General features: G+C 40.7%; 1 protein-coding gene across 1 annotated transcript; it reads right to left on the bottom strand.

Annotated features, from left to right (window-relative positions):
* Window positions 1-33: 33 nt before the first annotated feature.
* LOC125342785 (vomeronasal type-2 receptor 116-like) lies at window positions 34-26333 on the bottom strand. The gene is made up of 10 exons (XM_048335092.1): window positions 26236-26333; window positions 22744-23032; window positions 20809-21600; window positions 19898-20116; window positions 18648-18771; window positions 16494-17349; window positions 10929-10976; window positions 4865-4993; window positions 1337-1421; window positions 34-69 (listed from the first exon to the last, which is right to left on the bottom strand). Exons 1-10 carry the CDS (start codon window positions 26331-26333, stop codon window positions 34-36), a joined length of 2676 nt encoding a protein of 891 aa, XP_048191049.1.
* Window positions 26334-27768: the final 1435 nt, after the last annotated feature.

The raw sequence follows: 27768 nt of genomic DNA, 5'->3' as shown, positions 1-27768 counted from the left end.
TCTTTCAATTCAGAAAGAATCCACAAGCCATTCTCATCCTCTACGGTTAGCAGTCCCACCCAGTTCCATCTGAAGTGAAGCAGTAAGGAGACCATGGCAGTGGCCATCGAGGTGTCCTTTTGAGCCATCTGATAGACAGCAGGGAACTTGTTATGGTCGCTCAGGGCTTGATCAAAAGGCCCAAAAGAAAGCTAATGCGAATGAAAATTGGATGTTTCAGGAATGAGAAGATTTAAATGCATCATAACCCCAGTCATATAGTATGTAGAGTAACCAGTTGAAGTAGGTGAAATGTAACTTTTCTTTTAGTTTTTTTTTTTTTTAAATGTGCTTTTAATCACTGTTCTGGCTATCATTTTTTTTCTGTAAGGCGTCTTGATCTTAGTCATTATTTCATTCACCTGGTCCTATTGATATTAAGATTGCCCATTCCCTGAATTTCCTAGTAGCATTTTCACATAAGTACATTGAATATTATGGTCTATTTGACCACCTGTCTACTCCCTATTCCTCTGGTGCTTTCCTAATTTCCTTAATACCTATGTCCTGGAGGCAAAATGTGCTTCATTTCTTTTTTGTGTTAATTCTTTATATGGTTAGTTAATTAAAGAAGTTATACCATGGAATTTCTTCCATATATAAAGATATATATATATATATATATATATATACCATACTATGCACATTAATCATATATATATATTATATGGACTTGTGTGTGTTCTCTGTTTCGTATTGAATTATCATAGTTAGATTTACTTTTGATGTATGAGGGAACACATGCCCCTTTTCTCTTTCTGAACTAGAGTTAATTCAACTTAATATCTTGCAGGTGGATATACGTGTGTGTGTGTGTGTGTGTGTGTGTGTGTGTGTGTGTGTGTTGTGTGCTAGAGCAGAGGCATGAACTGGGGGCCTCATGTACTTTATTTGGCTTTTATCATGAAGGCTAAACCTCTACCACTTGATCCACACATTACTACCCAAGGTTACCGATCAAAAATAAGTTTCCTCAGTACCTATGATTATAGATGTGAACCATTAGCACAGCTCACAACGTATCTGTATACTTTAAAGTCACTTTCTATTAGCTAATGTTCTAAAGAAAATTATTAATAAGGTCCAAAACTTTAAATAAGCCTGTGTTCTGCTCCAACTTTTCCATCACCTTTCCTTATAATGAGACTATACATAACCGATTACCTCAAATTCTGAGCTGTTTATATCTCAAAATTTCATAGGATCATCAATCTAGTGTCTTTCTTTCCTCCTCTAACACCTAAAATGTCACCAAATTAGACATTTTTAAATATTTCTCCACTCCTTACACTCTCACCTGTGGAAACCTATAGAGGTTCAGCAATGTCCCAAGCTTGGCAGATGTTATTCCTGATGGTCCTGTAAGTACTGCTGTATACTTGCTGTTTCCCATACATGCGTAATTGAGAGTGTTGTACTTCCCAAAGAAGCAAAGAATGGCACTTTTTAATTCATTCCAAACTTCAAAATCAAAATTACAGAACTCAAACCCCAGCGTCAAGTTATGTAAAAGATGAGGGTTTTCATTGATCTCTTCAATAGCAAAAGTCAAGGCCAAAATAAACTGGTAGTTTTTGAAGATAAGCCTGTGTAACGAGCATAGAAATATAAAAGGAGTATTTCCAAACTTACGACTCTAGTAAATTAAACACTTGCTTTTCTTTCAGAGAGTATGCCACAACATTATGCCACATTGGAGTAGATTGCGAATGTAATGTCTTCTGCTTGTAGATGGGATTAGGAAAGGACATGAAAGGAATTTATCCTGAGTGAGATTCAGAAACTTACTTCAGCTGAGAAAGAACTTGCTTAATCTCCATTATCAAATGCACCACAACAAAAACCTGTTGTCCATGAAACATGAATTAGACTTACAGGAGACATCAAATATTCTATTTTCTTTGTCTTTGAGCAACTAGCTGTAGCTGTATGAAAAATCTTTTGAGTCACCCATTTTAAGATATATGGTTATATGTCAGGCAAGGCTAACAAATACCCAATTTAAGGCAATCTTTCAGAAGGAAGTTCTGATTGAAATTGCTATCTCTGTTCGCAGACCCAACATATTGAACAGCTCTTCCTGAGATATCAACCAAAAGAAGAGCTCAAATATCAGGCGATGGAATTCTATTATGATCTATGTAACAACATAAAGAGGATGCAGCCGACACTAAGAAACACATTATGGACAGAGGAACGTTCAACACAGGAGATGACAAATGAATTATGAACATGTTTTACATGGAAATCTCCAGTACGCCATGATAAATACCATGGTATGCAATGGTAAAATACCAAGGTAAGATGAAGTGGCCCCTACCATGTTCCCAATATTTTTAGACTGAGATACTGCACAAGAACACAAAAGAGAAAGGAGACTGAAAGTATTTTCCTTTCTCTCTGTTGTGTCTGAATGTGCAGTGGTGTGTGTGTGTGTGTGTGTGTGTGTGTGTGTGTGTGTGTACATTCGAAAGAAATTAATCTGAAATCATCACACATTCTTTGAAAAAGGAAACAATGGAGGCAAGATGGAAATACAAATAAGACGATGAGTTTGTTCAACATGTACTACATGCATATCTAAAACTCTACAGTGGAAGCCTACAATGTTGTAAATAACTTCTAATCAGAAGAAAATAATGATATTGAAGAAAATCTAATTGAACATATAAATACAGAGGAATAACCTGAAAGCAAGACTGAACACATGTGGAAAAGGTTGACAACAGTATATAATAAAGCAAATATTGATGGGTGAAGGCTTTTTTAATGGTGGAGAATGCCTGAAAACAATTGTGCTTGTCCTAAGAAACGCAGGAAGTTCTACCAGTATGTGCTAGAGTTGCTGAATGAATACAATCTCAAGGTGACAGGATAGGTTGATGCCAAGAAACTCACTTTACTAGCAGTAGCCCTCAGTGAATATAAGCATGGGCAGTCCATGCAAATGAAGCCTAAAGGAAACCAAAAGTATCTATGTATAACACATCACATCCAATAAACTTTCATCAAAGGAACAAAAAGTGACATGTCTGTAATATCATGATGAGGGAACAAATATACAAGATGAAATAGAAATTTGAAATATGTACTAACATAGTATCCAACAACGGAACAATAGTAAGCAGACTTTACTGTAGTCCTTAATACAATAATAGCTGAAGATTTAATGGAGTGGTGATGGAGAGAAAATCAACAGTGAGGCACCAAAATTTAATTTCACACTAGTTTAGGAAAGCCTGACACCCACCAATAGAAGATTTCATCCAACTTCTGAATAAAACTACTCTCATCAACATACTAATCTTTTCCAGGAGAAATCCTGCAATGGGACATAAAGCAACCAGATTTTTCAAACGTTGAATGTGTATTGAGCATTTGCAGACACACACTCTGGTAAAGCTAGAAATTAACAAGGAAAATATGCACATAACATGAAATTCAAATGAATTATTCATCAACCATAATTAAATAGTTAAATACTAACAAAAAAGTTTGCAGTTTAATGAAATGATTAACACATGGAAAAGTGAATTATTTTTTCTAGACAACGTCCAAGAAATAAACAGACCCCTGGTACAAATAAACTGAAAACCAGATGTATATTGAAAAATGAGGAATAAAAGAAACTAACCTTTCTTTAAATCATGAGCACAGATATTGAACTAAAGAATTTCACTGCTTCTCAGGGAATGAGAATTGAGGTTATTTTGTTTCTGTAGTGTTTGTTGTTCTCCCTTTCCTCTCTTTTACCTGTTGTTCTTTTTTCTTTCTTTTATTTCTTTCATTTTTCCTAGATATATTCACTCTTCTCACTGTTTCTGAGTTCTCTATGCTTTCTCTAGTGTAAGCTTATCTGATTGAGAAATGGGAATGGAAAGCACAGAAAGGAAGAGACGATGGTGAATCAATTTAGCAGTGGTAACTATTAGACAGTATTGTGGAAATAAACTGCATAGCTTTCCGGAGAGAGAAGTCAGGATGGGAAAAACTGAGAGAATGAGGAAGGGAGTGACATTGTTCAAGAGTGTACCCATTACCTGAGATATGTAACTGTAAACCCTCTGAAAGATCACCTTTACACTAAATTTTTAAAATGGAAAAAAATAATAAACAAATAAATGAAAAAAAAGATCTGTAGGGACAGAAAATGTAACAAGCTTTGCTTAAGTTAAGGGGGTAGATATTGGACGATAGAACCAGCATTGCCCCTCAAGGAACTAGAAATAACAAACCTCAGGCTAGTAAAAGGAATGAAAGAATCAAGGAGAATAATGAGACAAAGCGTGAACCAATTCAGTCGTGATCCTCACTTGACACTGTAGTGGAAGTGAACTTCACAACAGGGAGGGAAGGCTGTTGGGAGGTTACGAAGCAGGAAAATATAAAAGAGGGGGTAACATTGTTCAAAGAGAAATGGACACATTGCCTGACTTAGGTAAGTGTCACCACTCTAGAAATGATCTTTATAATAAGATTTAGATGAAGAAAAGAAAAATCGAACAAGAAAACAGTAGCAATGATCAATAAAGCAAAGGGTAGGATCCATAAAAACAAAAGGGGGCTAAGACTGAAGTAAAATCATGAAGATCTTACCATCAGGGAAAGAAAGAGCTACATGAAAAGAAACCAGAGTCCTCTCCTACTAGCAAGCAGAAAATCACTCAAAAGAAGATGCAAAATGAAATAATGAACCCACGGTGTTTGTCTTTTATGGGTATGAGAGATCAGGGTAGAGCATTCATTTGAGCAACTAGACTTTCCTCAGACATAGTCCATATTGAAAAGAGTTCAGTAAATGGAAATAAGATGAGGAGATACTTACCGCCTTTCATTTTCATGCTCAGGAGCATTGTTGTCATGGCTAGGAACAGTCAAGATGTAGAGAGGGAAATACGTAGCAATCATCACATCACCATCCATGTGCACACCCTGCTTCATGGTAGAAAAGGAGCTAGTGGCAGCCAATGACACAACATCAAGGAGAAGGTGGAGAAGAAGGAGTGCAAAAACCAAAAGGCACATCCCTAAAGTATATGCCAACATGAAACTGTGGCTGGAAATGAGGCCCACCGTGTCAGATATGTATATGCATGTATATTTATATATATTTATAGTTGTGTGTGTGCCTTTTTATTCACAGAGAAGTACACTTGTAGCCCACCATTCATGGAAGCCTCTTGTGAATCCTCAGGAAGAATGTGTAAAACCCTTTCCTCGGGCTCTGCAGCTGCGGCCTTGCATGCAGGAGAAAAACATGAGTTGGACAACATGTTTGCAGATACCCCTTCTTCATCCCAAGTGCCATGATTTCCTCTAAGATGACAGATAGTGAGGCCCCAGGGATGGAGTTATCCTTAACTTTGATCCAACATCTCTGTCATGAAAACTATGTGCATGAAAGCTATTTGGGATAATGCAAGTGGATTGCACCATAAGATACTATGTCAGATGTACAGTGAACCGGTCAGACAAAAAACCTTTGCACACATACATCAAATAACCAAAGTTATTAATGCATCATACTCAGATGGTCACTTCACCCACACCATTTCTGTAACAACTACCTCACATTGGTCATTGTAATACCCAGATTTTGGGGTCCCCAAAGGCCACCAAGGAGCTGAAAGCTGATGTAATCACATGAGAGTATTTATTGCAATGTCCAGCCTGGACTCACAATCGTCACCAATTCAGTGGTTCTTAATCGAGAGCCCTGACCCTCCATTCAGCAGGGTTTTTATAAGGTTTGGGGGAACATTCCATCAGTCACATCATCACACAGTAAATCATGTCAAACCATGGGAAAGTTACAAAATAATTCTTAAGAATGATTGGCCTCATCAATGGTGGGGACAGGCCTGATGAAGGTGATTGGCTAGCATATGGGGTTCGAAATAGTTGGTTTAGACAAATGATTTGGGTTGGGTCACAAGGGTGCTGCCTGCCCAAGTCATCCTTAGCTAGAGGGGGCATGTGGAACTTCCTGTAGTTTATGTTATCTGTTGATCTGGATTGGGTCATAAGTGTGTCACCCCAGTCATCCTTAGCTTGAGGGGACACATTAACCATGTTTCAGGAACAAACACAAAACACACTGGCCACACCTCAATACATTACCTATGTGCCACAATGGCCAAAGAAATCTAACCTTAACTGATCTCTGGTCAAATGAAGTCTCTCTGGCTACCTTCATTATTTCATACCGCATTTTGTTCAGGCTCTTCACATTGACATGTTCTGCAGTTATTCCAGAAAGCCTCAGGGCCTAGTCAGGCCCAAGCTACAATATAGAGGTTTACCGGCTGCTCAGGTTACTCATTCCCCCCTTCTACTTCTGACTAAGGGTTCCGGTCATGGTCCCCTTCTGCCCATTTCAATAGATTGCTGAGATAAGGCATGGGCCAATAGCTAGGGCCAAAATAGTAGAACCAAAGAACCTATCAACACAGCTATCAGGAGAGTTGCCCAAGGTGACCTGGGGAACAGTGGCTGATACCAGTTCTCTTCTTTTTGCTCTCTGTTATATTTCTACCAAATGGCAAGCATTCCCTATTGATTCCTGATTGATTGGCATGAAAACAGCACCCTTTTCCTAAGGCTACACATGAGGAGCAAATCCAGGCTTCACCTACTTTGCAAGCCCATCTCAGTGGGGGATGTTTACATGAGATCTTTTTGGTTTACATTCACATGACATAACACAAGTTGCTTAGCCCTGCAGATGCAGGTGCAGGTAAGCATAGTTTCACACTGGAGCCCCAATTCTGTCCCAATTTATATTATAGCCAATATGACTACATACCAACTTTCCTCATAAGCTCTAATTTTAAGACATACTGATCCCATTTGCTATGTCCTTAAACTGTCTAGGGATTGTCTTCCTTCTTCTAATCTGAAGGGAATCACTTGTTTTCCCCAATTCTCTTTCTAAAGTTTTTCCTTATCTCCACTCATGCCCACTTCTACTCACACCATCAGTCTCTCACTTGAACATTCTGTGACAATTGACAATCCTTACTTTTCAAATTTCATTCTTATCCAGAGAAAACCATTTTTTCTCTCTTTTTTAGCAGCAGGCCATCAGTTCCATGGAATTGTCTACTTGAAAATCTCTTACAATATCCAATTTTCTTAATACAGCTTGTTAACTCCAGTCAAGTCAAGAATGTTCCCCCCAAATCATAGTTTCAGCAGATCCAAAGCACTTTCCAGCAGTAATCAGCTGCATGTGATAGAGTCCCATCTGCTTTTACCATGGTAGGGGTGCTCAGGGTGAAGATGGAGATTTTTCCAGATGACTGTCAGACTGTCCTTCATCCTTGCTGTAATGGAATGAGCAGGGGCCATGGTGATGTCAGGCAGCATTGACTCCCTGTGGCTCTAGAAGAATGTCACACCTTCTGCTGGGTTGCCTGCAACTTTCTGCATAGTCTAGGTAGAGAAACCTAACCTAAGTTAACTTAAATCCTGACTTTAGTGAAATCTCCTAATATTTTCCTGGTGGTTTTTTAAGCACACTAGCTTTTGTAGGCTGGTACATCACTGGACAGCTTTAAAGACAGGCTTAGGCAATGGCCCTTGGCCATAATTTCCTCTGCAATGTCTTTCAGTAATCAGATATTTCCAATAAGGCTAGTTTTTTTTTTTAATGACTCTGGTTCCTTGGTTTTGAAGGGAGAGCTGATTGGCAGAGATCATCCAACTTCTGTAACTTCTTCAGGATAATTCCGGGGCATCGTCCTTACTTAGCCAGGAACCTATAGAACCTTAGTCTACTTTACCAAGAGGTTGTCAGGACTAGTTACTAGGAACTTTCCTCCAAACTGGAGTCAATAGCTAACCTGTTAACAACTTCACAGACCTCTCCTTGGGATATAACATGGTAGTCTTTTAGCACTCTGGTTTGTAAAAGCATTTTCCTCTCAGGCTGGGGAAACTCATGACATCACAATGCCTAAACTATCTTTGCAGGCCTTAGATCTCAATAAGGACAAGATCTCAGACCCAGAAACTTTCTCTCATGAACAGATATATCAGCTTAAAATTTACACTGCCAGTCAGCATTTTGAGTAGATGCAGGGGGTTGGGATTTTAAACTATCCCCCATTTAACAAACTTTGCTTGACTACCCAGTACCACAGGTGACTGGCAAGTTCTTGTCCAGTTACAAAATAGATAGAAATGGGCAATAAAAGGCATGCCTACTAACTATTGTTCTAGGCAATGCCAGCTCCGATTAAGTTTTGAAAGGCCAAACATGAGTGACTCCAGAATCTGACAAAATCTCTGTCATCAAATCATTGGCTTACTGGGGCTGGATGCTCCATCACTTTTGTCCCAGGAGCGAATTTTCCATGCTGGTACAAATGTACCTTTGGCAGTATTCTTGGTCCATCCCTGGATTTGGACTCAGGGCCTGAGTGCTGTCCCTCAGCTCTCCAGCTCCAGGCTAGCAATCTCACACTTTGAGCTCCAAACAACCCCGTTCCCAGCACTCTGCTGGCTGATTAGCGCCAAGACTCTCACAGGGACCTTTCTCTGACCAGGCTGGCTTCAAACCGCAGATTTCAGACCAATGACTCTTCCAAAGGACACTTTACTCCATTTAAAGCAACAAGGTGGTCCACACAGAAGTAGTTTTTAAGCATGATCATACCTGGAACTTGTTCAGGGCCAACATTACATCTGACAAACTTGTTGGAATCATCTGTCCTTTGCTGTGGGCCTGTAGAAAACTGTTACAAAAACCCTACAAATTGGAATAGCAATTCAACAATCATTTTGGCAGCCTTAATTGTTTCTTTTGTTCAATTTAATACAAACATTTAGGGCAACTTCATTTTCAAATCCCATATCTAAAAAGCCGTTTTTGATATCTAGGTCTTTTACCAATCTCAACTCTCACACGTATTCTTTAGCTTTCTCATTGGCATTTACAGATCTTTGAAGCCTAAGTGTAGTCCATTGCTCCAGGCTGCTGTTTCCACTTTCACATTTTTTCATCTAGAAATGCATTCTTGATATCTGAAGCCTTTTGCCAACCTCTGCTTTAACACCATCACCTCAACCTTTAAATGCCTACAGAAAAACTCTGAAGCCCAGGGGCACATTGCCTCTTAGCTGCAGTTTTAAAAGGTTATTTTTTTCTTCAGTTCCAGTCACTGCATGAAGACCCAAAACTCAAATGACAATTTTTTCATAATGCAAGAATTAAAATTACAAAATTAGAAATACTTATCCATTCAGCTTTCCATTAAATTAGTGAGAAACGTTAGCCCATTTCACCATTTCTTTCTACATACAAAAAGTTAATGAGTTTACTTCTATCTCCATTAGTTTTATATATATATATATATATAAATTCTTGCCTTATTATATGTAACTAAAGATAGGTACGAGGCTTATTATTACATCACAGTATACACATAAAATTCAGTACCTGAATCATTAAACTGATACCCAAAACAATTGTGACAAAAGTACCTTCAACAGGGTACACCAGAATTACCAACACATGAATCCAGACTTAGCATCTTTGTTTTTTTAATACATCTAAGTTGCAAAATGCAGATAAACCTTTTAATCCTCCTTTAAGGTTTTCCAAAATTAATAATCCATTCTAAGGGGCAGTTTTAGAAATTGCAGTCAAATCATTCATTTTTACCACCAGGTTTCCAATGTTCACCTGAAAACAAAAGAGACAAAAGAAAGGCCTCCATTGGCCTGTCCCGCAGAATGGCCTATCTCCATCCGACTCCTCAGAGCGTGATGAACTGTCTTGGTGCCAGCTTGCCCTCTTCCACCATGAATGGAAGCCCCTTATGGCTGTCCCACCACGTGGACTCCCTCAGGGGTTGTGCCACCACGAGGACTGGCTAAGCTGCTCCTTTGCCAGATCACGCCTCAATCCTGGGGATAGTCATACAGGACCATTCTAAGATTTTCCTGTCTTTTCCTATTGGACTCTGACTGAGAAACCCAAGCAGTTTTTTTTAACAGTGATAAACTTTTGCATCCAAATTTCTGACACTTTGTCCCGATGTTTTAAACAATGGGAAGCAAATTTCAAGATCCCAATGGCTTATTTTTAATCTAAACCAAATGACTTGATTAAGGTGCAAACAGCCTATTCATTAGGATAAATTAAGGAATCCTTAGAAATCTTTTTGTTCCTCTTTAAAACTATGTAATAATCCTTTAAAACACTTGGTAACACCCAAACTTGATGACCATTTGAATTTACACTTAATCTCACTCAAGTTTACATCATCCTAACATTCTTCAACATGTTCACACTTCCATATGCACAAACACACATACATATTCAAAAGGTCTTAAAGCATGCAAAATAAACATTGTCCGTCCATTTTACAGTGGCAAGAGGTATTTTGCCCATCTTACTCCTGCAACACCCAAATTTTAAGACAAAAAATTCACCAATGATTTTAGCATTCTCCAGCCTCATTTTCCAGGGCTGGATAGTTTTAGCAAAACATTTTAGCACACCAAATACTTTTCTGCTGAAGAAGGTTGAGTGGAGTTAAACACAACCCACCCAGTACTTGACTCTAGTCTCAAGTCTGATTTAAGCTAGGAGCATTTTACAATTTTCTAAGATTAGCCAGCTGTTTGAACCAGGTCTGCTCAAGTTTGGTGCACTTGTGCCAGGATGTCAGCACAGTCATCCAAGTCATTTTTCCCTGCTTTAGTTCCATTTCGTTCTGCCCTGGCTGGACAGTCTCAGAAGATCAGGATCATATGTGGCGCCTGTTCCTGATTTTGAGGAGGCAAGAAGGGGATGTCTCAACTCAATCTTCCCTAAAAAGAAGGTATGAGAGTTGGTCTAGGTGGCCATTTCTTCCTGGAGAGTAAGCTATATTCTTTACTGCATGGATAGTGACGAGATCAAAGGTTCCCTCGGCCGGCCACCCGACCTCAAAGGCAGACCATTCTGTACTACAGAATTTGATTAGTTTATGCTCCTTAATTTCTTTTACACTTAAATGCCATCCTCTTTCACGTCTTTAAAGTTGTCAGTGAAAAGAGAGAGATAGTCTGAGTCTCTCCCATTTCTTGATAAAACAGTCCACCAACAAAGCTAGTTACACAGAGAAACACACAGATATAAAAGACAGAATGAGATAAATGGCGTCGTTATGAGTTGTAAATGCAGCTGCAGAAAAAAACACCTGTAATCACTCTCAAGAGGGGAAACAGAAACTACTGGCCCATCTGTAATTAAGATGGGATTCATACAAAGGTAGATGTAATTTCTCTGAAGTCAAGGTTGTGGGATCTCTCTCTTTCGACTTCCCATCGCTTGGGGGGGAAGGGGCTTTTCTGCCCCTTCCTGGGTGGCCCTTTATCGCTCTCACGTGGGAGCGATGGCCACAGATAGCCTCGTCTCTCTCTCGAATTCCCCTCGCTTGGGGGGAAGGGGCTTTTTCCACCCCTTCCTGGGTGGTCCCTTATCGCTCACGAGGGAGCGATGGCCACGGGTAGCCTCGGTGGCGTGTGGTCGCAGGGTGCCCCAAAGCCGCCAAGAAGGACACGGACACGTGGGCACCTGGAGAAAAGCCTCTAGGGCTTCTGTCTATTCAAATGAGGAACCTCCCAGATATACCCTAAAGGCAGGCACAAGAGAGGGGCCCCTGATTGGTCCCAAAGAGCCATTCCTTAAGTGATGTCAGACTTCCTTCTCTTCTGGTTAAAGACAAGAAGGGGAGGGACAGGCTGAGGTCAGCTGTGGCCCCTTAAAGGTGCAGCTGACCCCAAAAAAGGTAAACTTAAAAAAAGGCAATGCTGGTTTCTCACACCGGATGTGCAGGAGCAACCTGCTGCATTCCAATTACAAACAGGGGGGACTTTAACCACAAGATGAATACAGGGGGAACTTTAACCCCAAGAAAAATACAGGGTGGGAAGTGGAATGTAGTCTTCCAGGACCCCAGTTGACAGCCCACCTGCATGGTTGCTTAGGCCAATGCCAACATTACAGATACACTGGGGACTTTAACCCTCTCCCCAAAATACAGGTCAAGACAGACTCATGAACACACATAAACGGGAATAAATGATCGGTGTTGGACACTCTTGTTTGGGGTCCTGAGGTCTGGGGGACATCGTGGACGATGCGGATCTTACCCGTCATTGACTACTACTCTAAATCTTCAGGCAATCCTACCTGCAGGGCCTGCCAGCCCAGTCGGAGGGAAAGATTGACACTGAAGAGGAAGCCCTGTTTCTTCACCTCATGCCTGTACATCCTGGTAGGGGTCATGGCCAACCTCATAGGGCTCCCAATCAGCCTCTTCTTGTTTTCGACTACCATTAACTGAACAGCAGTGGTTTGTTCCTTAAGAAATTGAAGAAGCCTATCAACCACACAAGGGCCAAATGTAAATACAAGAATTAACCAAGGAGCCCACAGGGGGGAGAAGGTCAGGGAGCCACAGGGGGGAGAAGGTCAGGGAGCCACCCATTTAGCCCAGTCCAGAGCGCAACTTCGTTTTGGTGCTGCTCAAGATCCTCTTGTAGCCTCTTTACTTTATCATGGACAATTCCAGAGTGGTTAGCATAAAAGCAGCATTCATCTTGTAAAACCAGGCAGAGTCCCCCTTCTCTGGCGGTAAGCAGGTCCAGGCCCCAGTGATTCTCAAGGACCATGGTAGCCAAGGAATCAAGTTGAGATTGCAGACCTAGGATAGTGCTAGCAACTTGATGCATATCATTAATCATTTGTTCAGACAGTTTATCATAAACATGAAGTGAGGTATCAGGACCCCCAATGCCTATTCCCACCCCAGCGACAACCCCTACTGTCCCCAGCTGTTCCCTCTGGGGGGCGGCATGGGGAGAAACAGGCCTTGAGGGGGAATAGAGTTGGGTAAGCCCCAAGAGGGGGATCTTCTCCCAAGTTAATTTCCCTCTTCCTCACCACTTGTTCTATGCTGTCCCAAGTAGCCCATTTGAAAAGATTGGTGGCCACCAGCCAGGGCGCAGCTGGGACAGGGGTGCTTGGCACAGAATCTAGGAGCTTAGGTCAAGGCTCAAAAGGGTCTATGGGTCCATAAGGTTTCCCAGACCCTTTTGGCTTGGGGATCCGAGATCTCTAAACCTCGGCTTTTAAGCATGAATCTCAGCATGTTAAGAGCCAGGTCATCATGCTTAGTGTGAGATTGCCCCACCTTTTTGGGGATACCCTTTCCTCGGAACTCCCTTGGCTTGGCCCTCCTATAGTTTCACTTTGGTGAACGTCTTCCACATTGCCCAACATTGGGCGTCAGGTGTTTGGGTATTTAGCGCCCCCCCCCCCCCCGCCGCCCATGCTCCCCTGACCGGTTGGAGAGATGAGGAAGGCACGCCCCAACTGGACAAGCCAAGAAAGAAAGCGTGGACAGACCGCCCACACCCAGCCCTCCATCACCGGAGGACATCAGATGCGTCTGGGAGACAAGTCATCCCAAAATCTACTTTATTGAGGGCAGCACACGTCACTAATAAGCTACAAGAGTCAATCAGACTGGCAGGAAGGGGAGGGGTGTACATGAAGCTATCTAGGAACTGTAAGGGAGGCATGAGCTGTCCGTAAGGGGGGAAGTGCCAGGGACCAATCCTAGAGTTGGCCAGATTTTTTGTCACTGCTCACAGAACCGCCTCTGGGTTCAGCATCAGGCGCCATCTTAGCCACACATGGCCCCAGGACTGAGAAACAGGCCAGGCCAGCTAATTGACTTCCTCTTTCTGATCCAGGTGTGTCCCACAGTTAATGTGTCCCTTCAAGCTAAGGTTGATTTGGGGGTCACCCTTGTGACCCAACCCAGATCATTTGTCTAAACAAATCATTTTGAACCCCATAAGCTAGACAACCACCTTCACCAGGCCCCTTCCCGCCATTGATTACACCAATCATTCTTAGGAATTATTTTGTAAGTTTCCCGTGATACGAAATGATTTGCTGCGAGTTGCTATACTGTTTTGTGATTTTCCCGTGGTGTGACCTGATGTGCTGTGTGATGATGTGATAGATGAAATGTTCCCCAAAAGCCTATAAAAACCCTGGTGAGTGGAAGGTCGGTGCTCGCCATTCAGATGTGCTGTGTTGGTGACTATCTCAAGCCCAGGCTCGAGCTTGTAATAAAGATTCTCATGTAATTACGGTGGTTTTCAGCTCCTTGGTGGTCTTTGGCAACCCCCAAATCTAGGCATAATATTGGAAATGAGGAAAGCAAGCAAAAGGTGTAAAGGAAGCCCCTTTTGAAGCTCTAGCAAGGGCATGGGTAGGCTAGGAAGATGGCCTGGGGAAGGGCAATCCTAGGCCTAATAACAGGACCCCAAAGTAGCTTGACCTATGGCTGATTGACCTTTGCAAAAAAAAGGTAATGAGGAAGACCACTCAGTTGCATGTTTTATTTTGGGGGCAAGTTCCAGAAAGAGAAAGATGTAAAGTTAATTGAGTTGAATAGGTAGACACAAGTCACACCCAGAACCAAGAATTGCATTGCTTTCATTGCTTTGTTTACTGGAATTTACTGCAATTGTGATCACTAACAGCAATTCTCCTTCTGTATGTCTGCTTGCTTGCTTGCTTGGCCCAAGTTGCCAGACTGCCTGTGAGTGGTACAGGTGATTTTTGCCTCTAGAAACCCAGTGGTACGGGTGATTTTTGCCTCTAGAAACCCAGTCCTACTGACAACCAGTGCTGTTTGTCACCATTACAGTGGGGGCAATCACATACTATGCATAGCTAACAAAAGACTTCTAAACGACTGACAGTGCTGATAACTATTGTGGTGGATTTGAGGCCCACCTGGGTATCTGGTATACAACAGACACTAGACTTTCTATGGGTCAAATATTCTTCTGTATGAAATATTTTGCCCATTGAATTAAATTGTGAAGAGGCTGAACCATGATGCCTAGATTCAATCCCACACAGGCCGACTTGAGCATTTACCTTTAAAAACCAGACAATGCCAGCTGCACTTAAGATTCTGCCAAGTGGTTCAGAGTCTACATTTTTCCTTAAGGAAGTCTGAGGACATGCTTGATTGAGGGGAAAATCACAATGTCAGATACCATTGGCTCGTGCCTGAAATCCTAGCTACTCAGGAGGCTGCTATCTGAGGATCATGGTTCGAAGTCAGCTAGGCAGGAAAGTCGGGACACTTTTGTCTCAAATGAACCACCAGAAATGTGGAAGTGGTGCTGTGGCTCAAAGTGATGGAGCATTAGCTTGGAGCTAAGAAGCTCAGGGAGACTGCCCAGGCCCTGAGTGCAAGCCTGAGGACCAAGCCAAATGAAAATGTTGTGCTCAGGTAATAGTTGTTGTTACTAAGTGTCGGGCTCGGTCGCCTCTCCCGGCGTGGGGAAGAAGGCTCAGCTAGGTGTCTCACCACCCCCTTTTCTCGTCCTCTCTCCTGGACACCCGGCCAGCAGATAGCCAGGATGGGATGGAAGGGTCAGGGCCGACCTCACGCATGCATGGCCTAACGAGAAAGCGTGCCCACCTCCTTACCGGTAAGTAAAGTCAGGCGTACACAAGTCTCAAAGAAAGCTTCCAGAGCCAACTGATTTATTAAGGCGGGTGTAAGGGGAATTCATAGCGAGAGAAGGTGATCGGCTATGACGCCGATAGGATGAAAGCTGTCACATGATCCCCTTGAGCTAACTTCAGTCGAAAGCGCCAAGCCAGGGCGAGACTGGTAGGTGCCTGAACGGGCAAGACTGGGAGGCGCCTTGGCTGGCTAGAGAGTTGGGGGCTGGGTGCAAAGCCAGTTCTTCTGGTTCTGGACCCAGAGAACCATAGCCTGCTTCCGCATTCCCCAGGGCTGGGCGAAGGGCATCAAGCCCCCCCGCCAAGACTAAAGGCTGGATCCCAACAACTAAGGTGAATTTCTACTTTGTTTTACAATGAAGAACTGATGGAAGCATCACAATTCATGTGCAAAGTTCAGTGCATTTCCTAACTAAAGGCACTTGGAGATGAATTGGCAACCTTCTTCCTGTGAGTTGAAGGGTCTCTTAGTCCCCCACTGTCAATCCATGAGGAACACTTGATAATATCATGCTGCTACCCATCAGGGTACCTGAATACCTCTCTGGGATGGAATTAGCCCAACAGGAGAGAACCTACCATTGTTACGTGTCATTATGTGTACACTTAGGGCTTCACTTGGACTTAGCCCGAAATGCACTAAGAAGAAGGGATAAAGATTAAGTACATATTAAATAGAAGTAATGGAAAACCCACAAGAAAAATTGTAAGCAATAGCCCCTATTTATTGGAGTAAAATTTGCAAAACATATACAAATATAGGACTGGAAAATTACTGTAGATTTAGTTCATAAATTGTATATAGTAATCAAATATATGAGTTTAGTCTTAACAATGCTTATTTCTACTTCCATGTCTTTTATCCCCAAAGCCATGCAGACAATTCCTATCTGGCCTTATCAAGATGATGTAGCACTTGGGGACAAAGATGCAGCCCAGAAGCCCTGCACTGGAAGCCAATATGGAGAAGACCTCCACAGCCACCATGACCTTGCCCTTGGCACTGTGGTAGACAGGCAGGAAGGTGAGCCATACACTGCAGAACACCAGCATGCTGAAGGTCAGGAACTTGGCTTCATTGAAGGTGTCAGGCAGGTTCCTGGCCAGGAAAGCCACAGTGAAGCTGGCCAGGGCCAGGGAGCCCAGGTATCCCAAGACACAGTAGAAGGCAGTGAGGGAGGCCTTGTTACACAGGAGGATGACGTGGCCATGTTCAGAGTATGTGTCTGTATCAATGAAGGGAGGAGAGGTACCCAGCCAGATTCCACAGAGAATCACCTGGATCAGGATACAGATGGGAATGATGAAGTTAGGAGCCCTTGACACCAGCAGCCACCTCATCCTTCTTCCTGGAGAAGTGACCTTAAAGGCCAGAACTACAGTGACAGTTTTGGCCAAGATAGCAGAAACAGCTGCAGTGAAAGCAACTCCAAATGTGGTTTGCTGTAGAATGCAGGTGACTGAATTGGGACGGCCAATAAAGAGCAAGGAACAGAGGAAACAGAAGATGAGGGAGATGAGCAGGATGTAGCTGAGAGCCTGGTTATTCGCCTTGACAATGGGGGTGTTGTGATGTTTCACAAAGACCCCAAGAATAGCTGCTGCGAGTGTTGATAAACCAAGAGCCATGCAGGCCAAGGCCATCCCTAAGGGCTCCCCATAAGCCAGGAAGCTTGCAGCTCTTAGGAGGCACTGGTTTCTCTGTGTGTTGGCATACTGGTGATCTGGACACTTCACACACTTCTCCATGTCTGGTGAGAAGTAAAATAACAATTAGTGCCTTTCCAGTATGTAAAACGAAATTAGGAATTTGCTATATAGAGTTAATTCTGCCATATCAATACTTGCTGGAATGAAGTAAATATTACCAAGTATTACCAGAAAGGTTGAGGGTTATTTTTTATGTCTTTATCATGTTCCCACCTTTTTTCTGGACACTTCACACACTGCTCCATATCTGGTAAGGAATTCAAGTAACTGTGCGATTGCAGTACTGAAAAAACTAGAAATTCCTATATTAAGAGAATTCTGACATGTGAATATTTAGTAGCATTAAGTAAGTATTACTGATTATTACCAGATATGTTTAGTATTATTTTTATGTCTTCATCATGGCCTGCTCACATTTTGATATTTTAGTCTGATTTCACCTGTTTTACTTGCAATGACAATAAGATATTATTTATTGCCATTTCTAATAGCCTACGAATAGTATTCTGCACCTCTTCATTGTACCCTAATTCTCAGACGTGTGTGAAACTTAAACACTTCACTCAAAATTGTGGACACTCGGGCTGGGAATGCGGCCTAGTTGTTGAGTGCCTAGATTGCATGAAGCTCTGAGTGTGTTCCCTCAGCAACATATTTACAGAAAAAGCCAGGGGAGGTACTGTGGCTCAAGTGGTAGATGGCTAGCCTTGAGCAAAATTAAGATATGGACAGTGCTAAGGCCCTAAGTTCAAGCACCAGAATTGGAAAAAAAATTGTGGACAGTGAAGCTTGCACATTACTTTATGTCTCTCTACAATAAATATAAGAACACTATGGCCTTCCCTTCATCAGTTACAGTTGTCTGTCATAAACACCTGTAGGAAACAGATAATCAAAACTTTCTTTCAAGATATAAAGATATGTGATGCAAAACACTCTCTTCTAATATGCTCAACCCAACCCAGAGCACTTGACCTGGTCTTTGCCCTAGGCACTAAACACCTGCCAAATCTGTGTTTCCTTTGCAGTTGGAAGTTGATTTTGAAGAAGATAGAGTCTTTGTACTTTCAAAGGCTTTGCACTAATATGATAGAAGTTAAACATATATGACTAAATAGTTGAGTAATCATCCATACAACAGGCTAGAAAAAAATCCTACATGTAAATCGGAGCCCAAGATTTTCTTTTCCAGTAGTATCAACCACTATTACAATTAAATAATTAAGTGAGGGAAGGAAGAATTTGATTTTTCATGCCTAACACACAGCTTTGGCATGGACTTGCATGGATTGTGGATACTTGTACAGTGTATGAGTTTCTCTCTCTGCTGTGAACTTACCTGTTCCATTAGCCATCTCATTCTCTGAGCAAGCGGTGCAATCAAAGCAACAGGCAGCCTTTCCCTCCTGAGGGGCTTTCCTGAATCCAGGACCACAACCTATACTGCAGACAGAGTGGGGTGGCTGAAGAAAATCAGATGTGTGTGAGTAACTGTTTACACTTGTGGAAAATATGCCAAAAAACCTATTGTTTTTAAAATAGTTGAATATTAAGCATATTCCTTCTGTACGCAGACATTCAGCCTGTGAGTTGGATGCTGAGATAGATTGACAAACACATGATTACAAAAGGCTTATTGGCTTTAGACTAGATGTCTAGCCTGTTGAACTATTGAGAAGTGTGGGAGCTTTAAAAATAGAGATTCACGGTGAGAATGTACATTCAAGTGGCCAGCATGTCATTGCATGTTGTCTCCTCCTCACCTATGAAATTGTGAACATCAAGAAGGCAGTATCTATTTTGAAACATGAACAGTATGTAGAAAGGTAGAGGATACACCTCGCATTTATAGTTTATATGATCCCCATACGCATCCTATCTTCTGAGTTTTTTTAGTGGCCATAAGTGAGAATCTACTGACAGATTCTCAAGGATTGTTCTCACCAAAAATGACTAGACTAGCAGGACAACTAACCCTTGAATGAAACCTCCACAGAAGGAAGCAAAATAAAGCTTGCAACCATATAAAGTGATTCCGTGGGTATTTTGTCACAGTGTTCACCATTTGTTAAGAAATATTCAAATTATATTTTATGAAATAATCTAAAATAACTTTTAGAGACAGTCAATTTCCTTTTTTTCTTTTGGTACTGATCTTGAGGATTGATTTTAGGGAATTTGAATTGCCCTGGGCTCTTGTTTTGCTCATGGTTAATACTCTACCATTTGATCCACAGTTCCACCTGATGTTTTTGTTTGCCAATTGAGTAGAGGGCCCACAGACTTATCTGCCAGTGGGAGCTATAAACTGATCTGTAATCTTAGGTTTGAGGATGTCTTTCTCCTGAGGAGATAGGATTGCAGGAATGAGTCCTTAATACTCAGCCCTGATTTTATGGTGGTTAAATGAGGAGTGTCACAGAAGTTTTTGCATGGAATGCCTTCAAACCATAGTATTTGTATCTCAGCCACCAATGTAGCTAGTATTTATTGGAATAGGTTGCTCATGTCCAAACAGATATACATTCTCAGGGTGAATTTTGCTTAGTTTTTATGTCCTTAGAATGATCACAATTCAATCCCACCCACCTCTGTAGATGCTATGGTCCACTGTATCATTTCTTCAGATAGAGAGAGTTGATGAGCATATGGAGAAAACGTTCCTACTTTCACCTCGAGATGAAGGCCATGTGGGAAATTCCAAATATTCACAATGTCATACTCTGCCTCCAATTTCTTTTTCTCATCCCAAGTCACCTGATCTCCAGCAGGATTTTGAAATTGGATATTCTTCAGAAGAGCGTGCAGCTGAAAGAGATCCACCATCTTATGGTGAAGTATATCCGAAGTGAAGACATGAAACTTGAAGAAAAATATTTCCTGATTCCCTTAAACTGTGATTCAAAAATGCAGACCCACCTAATGATATATCCCAGAGGAAAAATCTATGGAGGAATAAAATGTACCCTTCTGAATCCTGCTCACTCAACTGAGGTATGATGACTTTTCATGAGAAACCTAGTCCATCTAAATAGTCACGAAAGAGATGATTCTCAGTTTCCCAGATACAGCTTGCCATAACACTAAGGCTATGAAAATTGCCAGACAGGGGTTGGTAAAATTTAAATACCTAAAGTAGAAAAAACTAGATTCCTTATGAAATATATGGACAATTCTCTTTAGTAGGTCATCCTCTGCTAGTACAAACAAAATTATAGGGAAAAATGTGAATTTACCGTTTTCTAAATAAGTGCTTTGGATATGTTGAAGCCATTTGTAATTATACGAAATTCAAAAACAGAGAACTTGACCCTCATTGTCTCCTGCTTTTCCTTAAGAGCATGGAAATACGTGTCCAGAAGACTTCCCATACCTTGAACCAGATATTATTTTTTGGGTTTTGGAAAATGACATACAATACTTAAATGTAATATGGTAAGAAAACTATGCAGGAAGGGTCTTTGTTCATGGGGTGTGCCATTCAACACAGAAGGCCTTACCTGTGCAGGAGAAGGCACTGTCTTTTTTCCCTTTCCCATGGTTTGTACTTCTGCTTGATGAAGAAGCATCTCATGGAGAGCATGGGCCACAGTGTACACAGCGTTGTATATATTGTAACTGTCTACAGACAAATTTGTGTCTAAAACGTGCCGAGGCAATAAATCCAAGGAGGCATTGTGAGCACAGTTCTCCCATGTTACACAGTCAGACTGAGAATCAGAGCATTTAAAAGAGGCAAGCCACACCTTAGCAAGGAAAGTGTCTTCAGGGTATTTGGAAGGGTTCACTGCCTTGACAAAATCTGCAAATCCAGAAACATCTGGGTGGTGGCGTGAAAATATGAGAGGTACCTGCGGTGATCCTAGCACGAAATAAAACCTACTCATTGACAAATCCCACTGTGAATTCAGGATACAAATTTTGCCTTGTATTACCAATTGCACAACAAGTAGCAATTCATTATCACCATATATAATGAAGACATTTGCTGATGATTTTTTAAGATGGTTATCAACTACCTTGAGTTTTGTTTTATGGAAAAGAATATTGTTCGGGACTGCTAGCTCAAATTCTACACAGACTCTGTTCTTGGCCATCTCTTCTTTCAGTTCAAGAAGAATCCACAAGCCATTCTCATCTTCTAAGGTTAGCAGTCCCACCCAGTTCCATCTGAAGTGAAGCAGTAAGGAGACCATGGCAGTTGCTATCGATGTGTCCTTTTGAGCCATCTGATAGAGTGCAGGAAACTTGTTATGGTTGCTCAGGGCTTGATCAAAAGGCCCAAAGGAAAACTAAAGGCATTGAAAATTGGATATTCCAGGATTTAGAAGATTTAAATGCACCATAAACTGAGTCATATAGTGTGTTGAGTAACAAGTTGAAGTAGGTGGAATGTAAGTTTTCCTTTAGTTTTTGAAAAAATGTGCTTTTAATCACTGTACCAGCTACCAATTTTTTTGTAAAATGCCTCTTGATCTTAGTCATTATTTCCATCACCTCCTCCCATTGATATCAACACTGCCCATTCCCTGACTTTCCTAGTAGCATATTCACATATGTATATTGAATAATATGGTCTATTTCCTCACCTATCCACTCCGAATTCCTCTGGTGCTTTCCTAATTTCTTAATACCTATGTCCTGCACACAAAATGTGCTTCATTTCTTTCTGGTGTTAATTCTTTAAACCGTTAGTTAATTAAGGAAGTTATACCATGTAGGTATGTCCACATATAAAATTATACATACATACATACATACATACATATATATATACCATACTATGCACATTAATCATATATATATGGACATGTGTGTGTTCTTTTTCATAATGCATTATATTTAGTTTTTGCCTTTCACATATGAGGGGACACATGCGCATTTTATCTTTCAGAACTAGACTTAATTCAACATAATATCTAGCACATGGGTATAAGTGTGTGTGTGTGTGTGTGTGTGTGTGTGTGTGTGTGTGTGTGAGTTTTGAGGTAGAACAGAGGCTTGAACTCGGGGCCTCGTGTACTGTTTTTGGCTTTTTTCATGAAGGCTAACCCTTTACCACATGATCCACACATTACTTCCCAGTGGTTGCTGGTTAGAAATATGATTCCTCAGTATCTAGGATTATAGATGTGAACCACCAGCACAGAGCTCAACATATCTTTATACTGTAAACTGACTTTCCTTTAACTGATTTTTAAAAGAAAGTTATTAATAAGCAGCAAAACTTTAAATAAGTCTTTGTTCTGCTCTAACTTTTCCATCCCCTTTCTAAATAATGGGACTATACATAACCAATGATCTCAAATTCTTAGATTTTTATATCTCAAAATATGAGAGGATCATCATTCTAGTCTCTTCTTCCTCTTCCTCTAACACCTAAAGTGTCAACAAATTAGACATTTTAAATATTACTCCACTCCGTCCACCCTCACCTGTGGAAACATATAGAGGTTCAGCAATGTCCCAAGCTGGGCAGATATTATTCCTGATGGTCCTGTAAGTACTGCTGTATATTTGCTGTGTCCCATACATGTGTAATTGAGAGTGTTGTACTTCCCAAAGAGGCAAAGAATGGCACTTTTTAATTCATTCCAAATAGCAAATTCAAAATTACAGAACTCAAATCCCAGCGTCAAGTTATGTAAAAGATGAGGATTTTTGTTGATCTCTTCAACAGCAAAAGTCAAGGCCAAAATAAACTGGTAGTTCTTGAAGATAACCCTGTGTAACAACCATAGAAATATAAAAGGAGTATTTCCAAACTTATGACTTCAGTGAATTGAATTCTTGCTTTTCTGCCAATGACTGTGCCAAAACATTATGCCAAATTGGAGTAGAATGTGAATGGAAAGTCTTCTGCTTTTAGATGGGATTAAGAAAGAATTATAAAATGAATTTGTACTGAGTGAGATTCAGGAACTTACTTCAGCTGAGAAAGAAATTGCTTAGTGTCCATTATCAAATGCACCACAACAATAACCTGTTGTCCGTGAAACCTGGGATAGACTTACATGAGACACCAAATATTCTATTGTCTTTATCTTTGAGGAACTCTCTCTAGCTATGTGAAAAATCTTTTTAGTAATTTACTTTAAGATACATGTATATATGGCAGGCAAGGCTAACAAATACCCAATTTAAGGCAATCTTTCAGAAGCAAGGTCTCATTGAAAGAAGGTTCTGTTTTTATCTCTGTTCACAGACCCAACATATTGAATAGCTTTTCTGGGGATATAACCAAAACAAGAGCTCAAATATCAAGCGAGGTAATTGTATTGTTATTTATGTAGCAAACTAAAAAGGATGCAGCCATCTCTAAGTAACTCATTATGGACAGAGGAACCTTCAACACAGGGGATGATGAGTGGATCATGAACAAGCTTTACATGGAAATCTCTACTATGCCATGATAAATAACATGGTATACAATGGTAAAATACCAAGGTAAAATGCAGTGACCACTACCATGTTCCCAATATTTTTAGACTGAGTTCCTCGAAAGACAAGAACACAAAGGAGTAAGGAGACTGAAAGTACCTTTCTTTCTCTCTGTTATGTCTGTATGTGCAATGGTGTGTGTGTGTGTGTGTGTGTGTGTGTGTGTGTACAATCTAAAAAAATTAATCTGAAATCATCACACATTCTTTGAAAAAGGAAACAATGGAGGCAAGATGGAAATACAAATAAGATGATGAGTTTATTTAATATATACTGCATGCATATCTAAAACCTTACAGTGGAAGCCTATCATGTTGTTAATAACTTCTAAACAGAAGAAAACAGTGATATTGAAGAAAATCTAGTTGAACATACACATACGGAGGTGTTACCTGAAAGCAAGACTGAACCCATGTGGAAAAGGTTGACAACACTATTTAATAAAGCAAATATTGATGGGTGGGGCCTTTTATAATGGTTGAAAATTCCTAAAAGTAATAATGCTTGTCCTAAGAAGTGCAGGAAGTTTTACCAGTAAGTGCTAGAGTAGCTGAATGAATAAAATCTCAATGCCACAGGACAGGTTGATGCCAAGAAACTCACTTTACTATCAGTGGCCCTCAGTGAGTATAAGCAAAGGCAGTCCATGCAAATGAAGCATAAAGGGAACCAAAAGAATCTATATAATGCATCACATGAAATAGACTTTCATCAAAGGAACAGAAACTGACATGTCTTTAATATCATGATGAAGGGACAAATATACAAGATGAAATAGCAATTTGAAATATGTATTTAAACATTATCCAACCATGGAACAATGGTAAGCAGACTTTTAAGGTAGCCCTTAATACAATAATAGCTGAAGATTTAACAGAGTGATGATGGAGACAAAATCAACAGTGAGGCACCAGAATTTAAATTCACACTAGTTTAGGAAAGCCTGACAGCCACCAACAGAAGATTTCATCCAACTTCTTAATTAAACTTCTCTCATCAACATACTAATGTTCTCCCGGAGAAAACCTGGGACGGGACACAAAGCAACCAGATTTTTCAATAGTCGAAAGTGTGTTGAGCCCTTGCAGACACACATTGTGGTAAAGCTAGAAATTAACAAGGAAAATATGCACATAAGATGAAATTCAAAGGAATTATTCATCAGTCATAATTATATAGTATAACACTAACTAAAAAGTTTTCAGTTTAATTACATGATTAACTCATAGTAAAGTGAATTGTTTTTCCTAGACAAATTTAAAGAAATAAACGGACCCCTGGAACAAATAAAACTGAAAAACAGATGGGTATTGAAAAAGGAGGAAGGAAAGGAAACTAACCTTTCTGTAAATCAAGAGGACAGATACTGAACTAAAGAATGGCACTGTTTCTCTAGGAATGAGAAATAAGGTTATATTTTTTGTACTTTTTGGTGTTCTCTGTTTCTCTTCTTTTATCTTTCTTTTATTCCCTTTATTTTTCCTTGATTTATTCACTTCTCACTGTTTTTGATTTCTCTATGCTTTCTCTAGTGTAAGCTTATCTGATTTGGGGATGAGAATGGAAAGCACAGAAAGGAAGAGACAATGGTGAGTCAATTTAGTGGTGGTATCTATTAGACACTATTGTGGAAATAAACTGTATAGCTTCTGGAGAGAGAAGTCAGGATCGGAAAACTGAGAGCATGTGGAAGGGAGTGACAATGTTCATGTGTGTACCCATTACCTGAGATGTGTAACTGTAAACCCTCTGAAACATCATCTTTACACTGAAATTTTAAAAATGGAAAAAGAAATAATAAAGAAATAAATGAAAAAATGATCCATAAGGACAGAAAATGTAACAATCTTTGCTTAATTTAAGGGGTAGATATTGGATCATAGAACCTGCATTGCCTCTCAAGGAACTAGAAATGACAACCCTCAGGTTAGTAAAAGAAATGAAAGAATCACGGAGAAGTAATGCAACAAAGGGTGAATCAATTCAATTGTGATCCTCACTTGACACTGTATTGGAAGTGAACTTCACAACATGGAGGGAGGGCTGTTTGGAGGTTATGAAGCAGGAGAATATGAAGGAGGGGGTAACATTGTTCAAAGAGAAATGGACTCATTGCCTGACTTAGGTCAGTGAAACCTCTCTAGAGATCACCTTTATATTATAAGATTTAGATGAATAAAATGAAAAAGAAATCAAATAAGAAAACACCATAGCAATGATCACTAAAGCAAAGGGTAGGTTCCACAAAAACAAAAGCCTTCAGTGAAAGGAAGAGCTACATGGAAGTAAACCAGAGTCCTCTCCTACTAGCAAGCAGAATATCCCTCAAAGAAAGATGCAAAATAAAATAATGAACCTGCGGTGTTTGTCTTGAATGGGGATGGGAGATCAGGTTAGAGCATTCCTATGAGCAACTAGACTTCCCTCAGACATAGCCCATCTTGAGAACAGGTCAGTAAATGGAAACAAAATGATGAGGTACTTACAGCCTTTCCTCTTTATGCTTAGGAGTATCTTTGTTACGGCTACGTACTCTCAAGATGTAGAGAGGGAAATAAGAAGCAATCATCACATCACCATCCATGTGCACACCCTGCTTCATGGTAGAAAAGCAGCTAGTGGCAGCCAATGACACATCAGGGAGAAGAAGGTGGAGAAGTAGGAGTGAAAAATCCAAAAGGCACATCCCTGAAGCATATGCCAACATGAATTGTGGGTGGACGGGAAGTCAACTGTGTCAGATATGTATATTCATATATATTTTTATAGGTGTGTGTGTGTCTTTTTATTGACAGAGAAGTACACTTGTAGCCCACTTTTCCTTGAACCCTCTTGTGAATCCCCAGGAAGAATGTGTAAATCCCTTTCCTGGGGCTCTGCAGCTGTGGCCTTGCATGCAGGAGAAAAACATGAGTTGGAAAACTTGTTTGCAGATTTCCCTTCTTCATCCCAAGTGCCATGAATTCATCCAAGATGACAGATAGTGAGGCCCCAGGGATGGAGTTATTCTTAACTTTGATCCAACATTTGTGTCACGAGAACTATGTGTATGAAAGCCATTTGGGATGATGCAAGTGGATTGCAACAGAGGATACCGTGAACTGGTCAGACAAAGAAATCCTTTGCATGATATATCAAATAATCAAAGTTCTTAGGGCATCATACCCAGATGGTCACTTCACCCACCCCATTTCCATAACATCTACTGCACATTGCTTATTCTGTTATACCCAGATTTTGGGATCCCCAAAGACTACCAAGTAGCCAAAAGCCGCTGTAATAACACGAGAGTCTTTATTGTAATGTCCTGCCTGGGCTCACAATTGTCATCAATGCATTGGGTCTTAATTGAGAGACCCGTCCCTCCATTCAGCAGGGTTTTCATAGGGTTTCGAGGAACATTCCATGAGTCACATCATCACATAGAAAATCATGTCACTCTGTGGGGAAGTTATAAAATAATTCTTAAGAATGATTGGCCCAATCATTGGCAGGGATGAACCTAGTGAAGGTGATTGGCTAGCTTATGGGGTTTGAAATGGTTGGTTTAGCAAATTATCTAGGTTGGGTCGCATGCGTGTTGCCTGCCTGAGTAATCCTTATCTAGAGTGGGCATGTGGAACTTCCTGCATTTTCTCTTATCTCTTGTTCTGGATTGGGTCATTAGGGTGTCGCCTTAGTCATCCTTAGCTTGAGGGGACACATTAACATGTTTCAGAAACGCAAAACTCACTGGCCACACCTCAGTACTTTACCTTTGTGCCACAATGGCTAAAGCATTCTAACTTTAACTGAGCTCTGGTCAAATGAAGTCTCTCTGGCTATGTTCTTATTTTAGACTGCATTTTCTTCAGGCTCTTCACATTGACATGTTCTGCACTTATTCCAGGAAGCCTCAGGGCCTGGGCAGGCCCGAGCTACACTATAGAGTTATCCCAGCTGCTCAGGTTCTTCATTCTGCCCTTTAACTTGTGACTAAGGGGAACCATCATGGTCCCCTTCTGTCCATTTTAATGACT

Source organism: Perognathus longimembris, chromosome 27 (assembly GCF_023159225.1).
Source record: "Perognathus longimembris pacificus isolate PPM17 chromosome 27, ASM2315922v1, whole genome shotgun sequence".
Taxonomy (NCBI): Eukaryota; Metazoa; Chordata; class Mammalia; order Rodentia; family Heteromyidae; genus Perognathus; species Perognathus longimembris.
The sequence above is the reverse complement of the archived record's forward strand: the minus strand, read 5'-3'. Positions and strand labels throughout refer to the sequence as shown.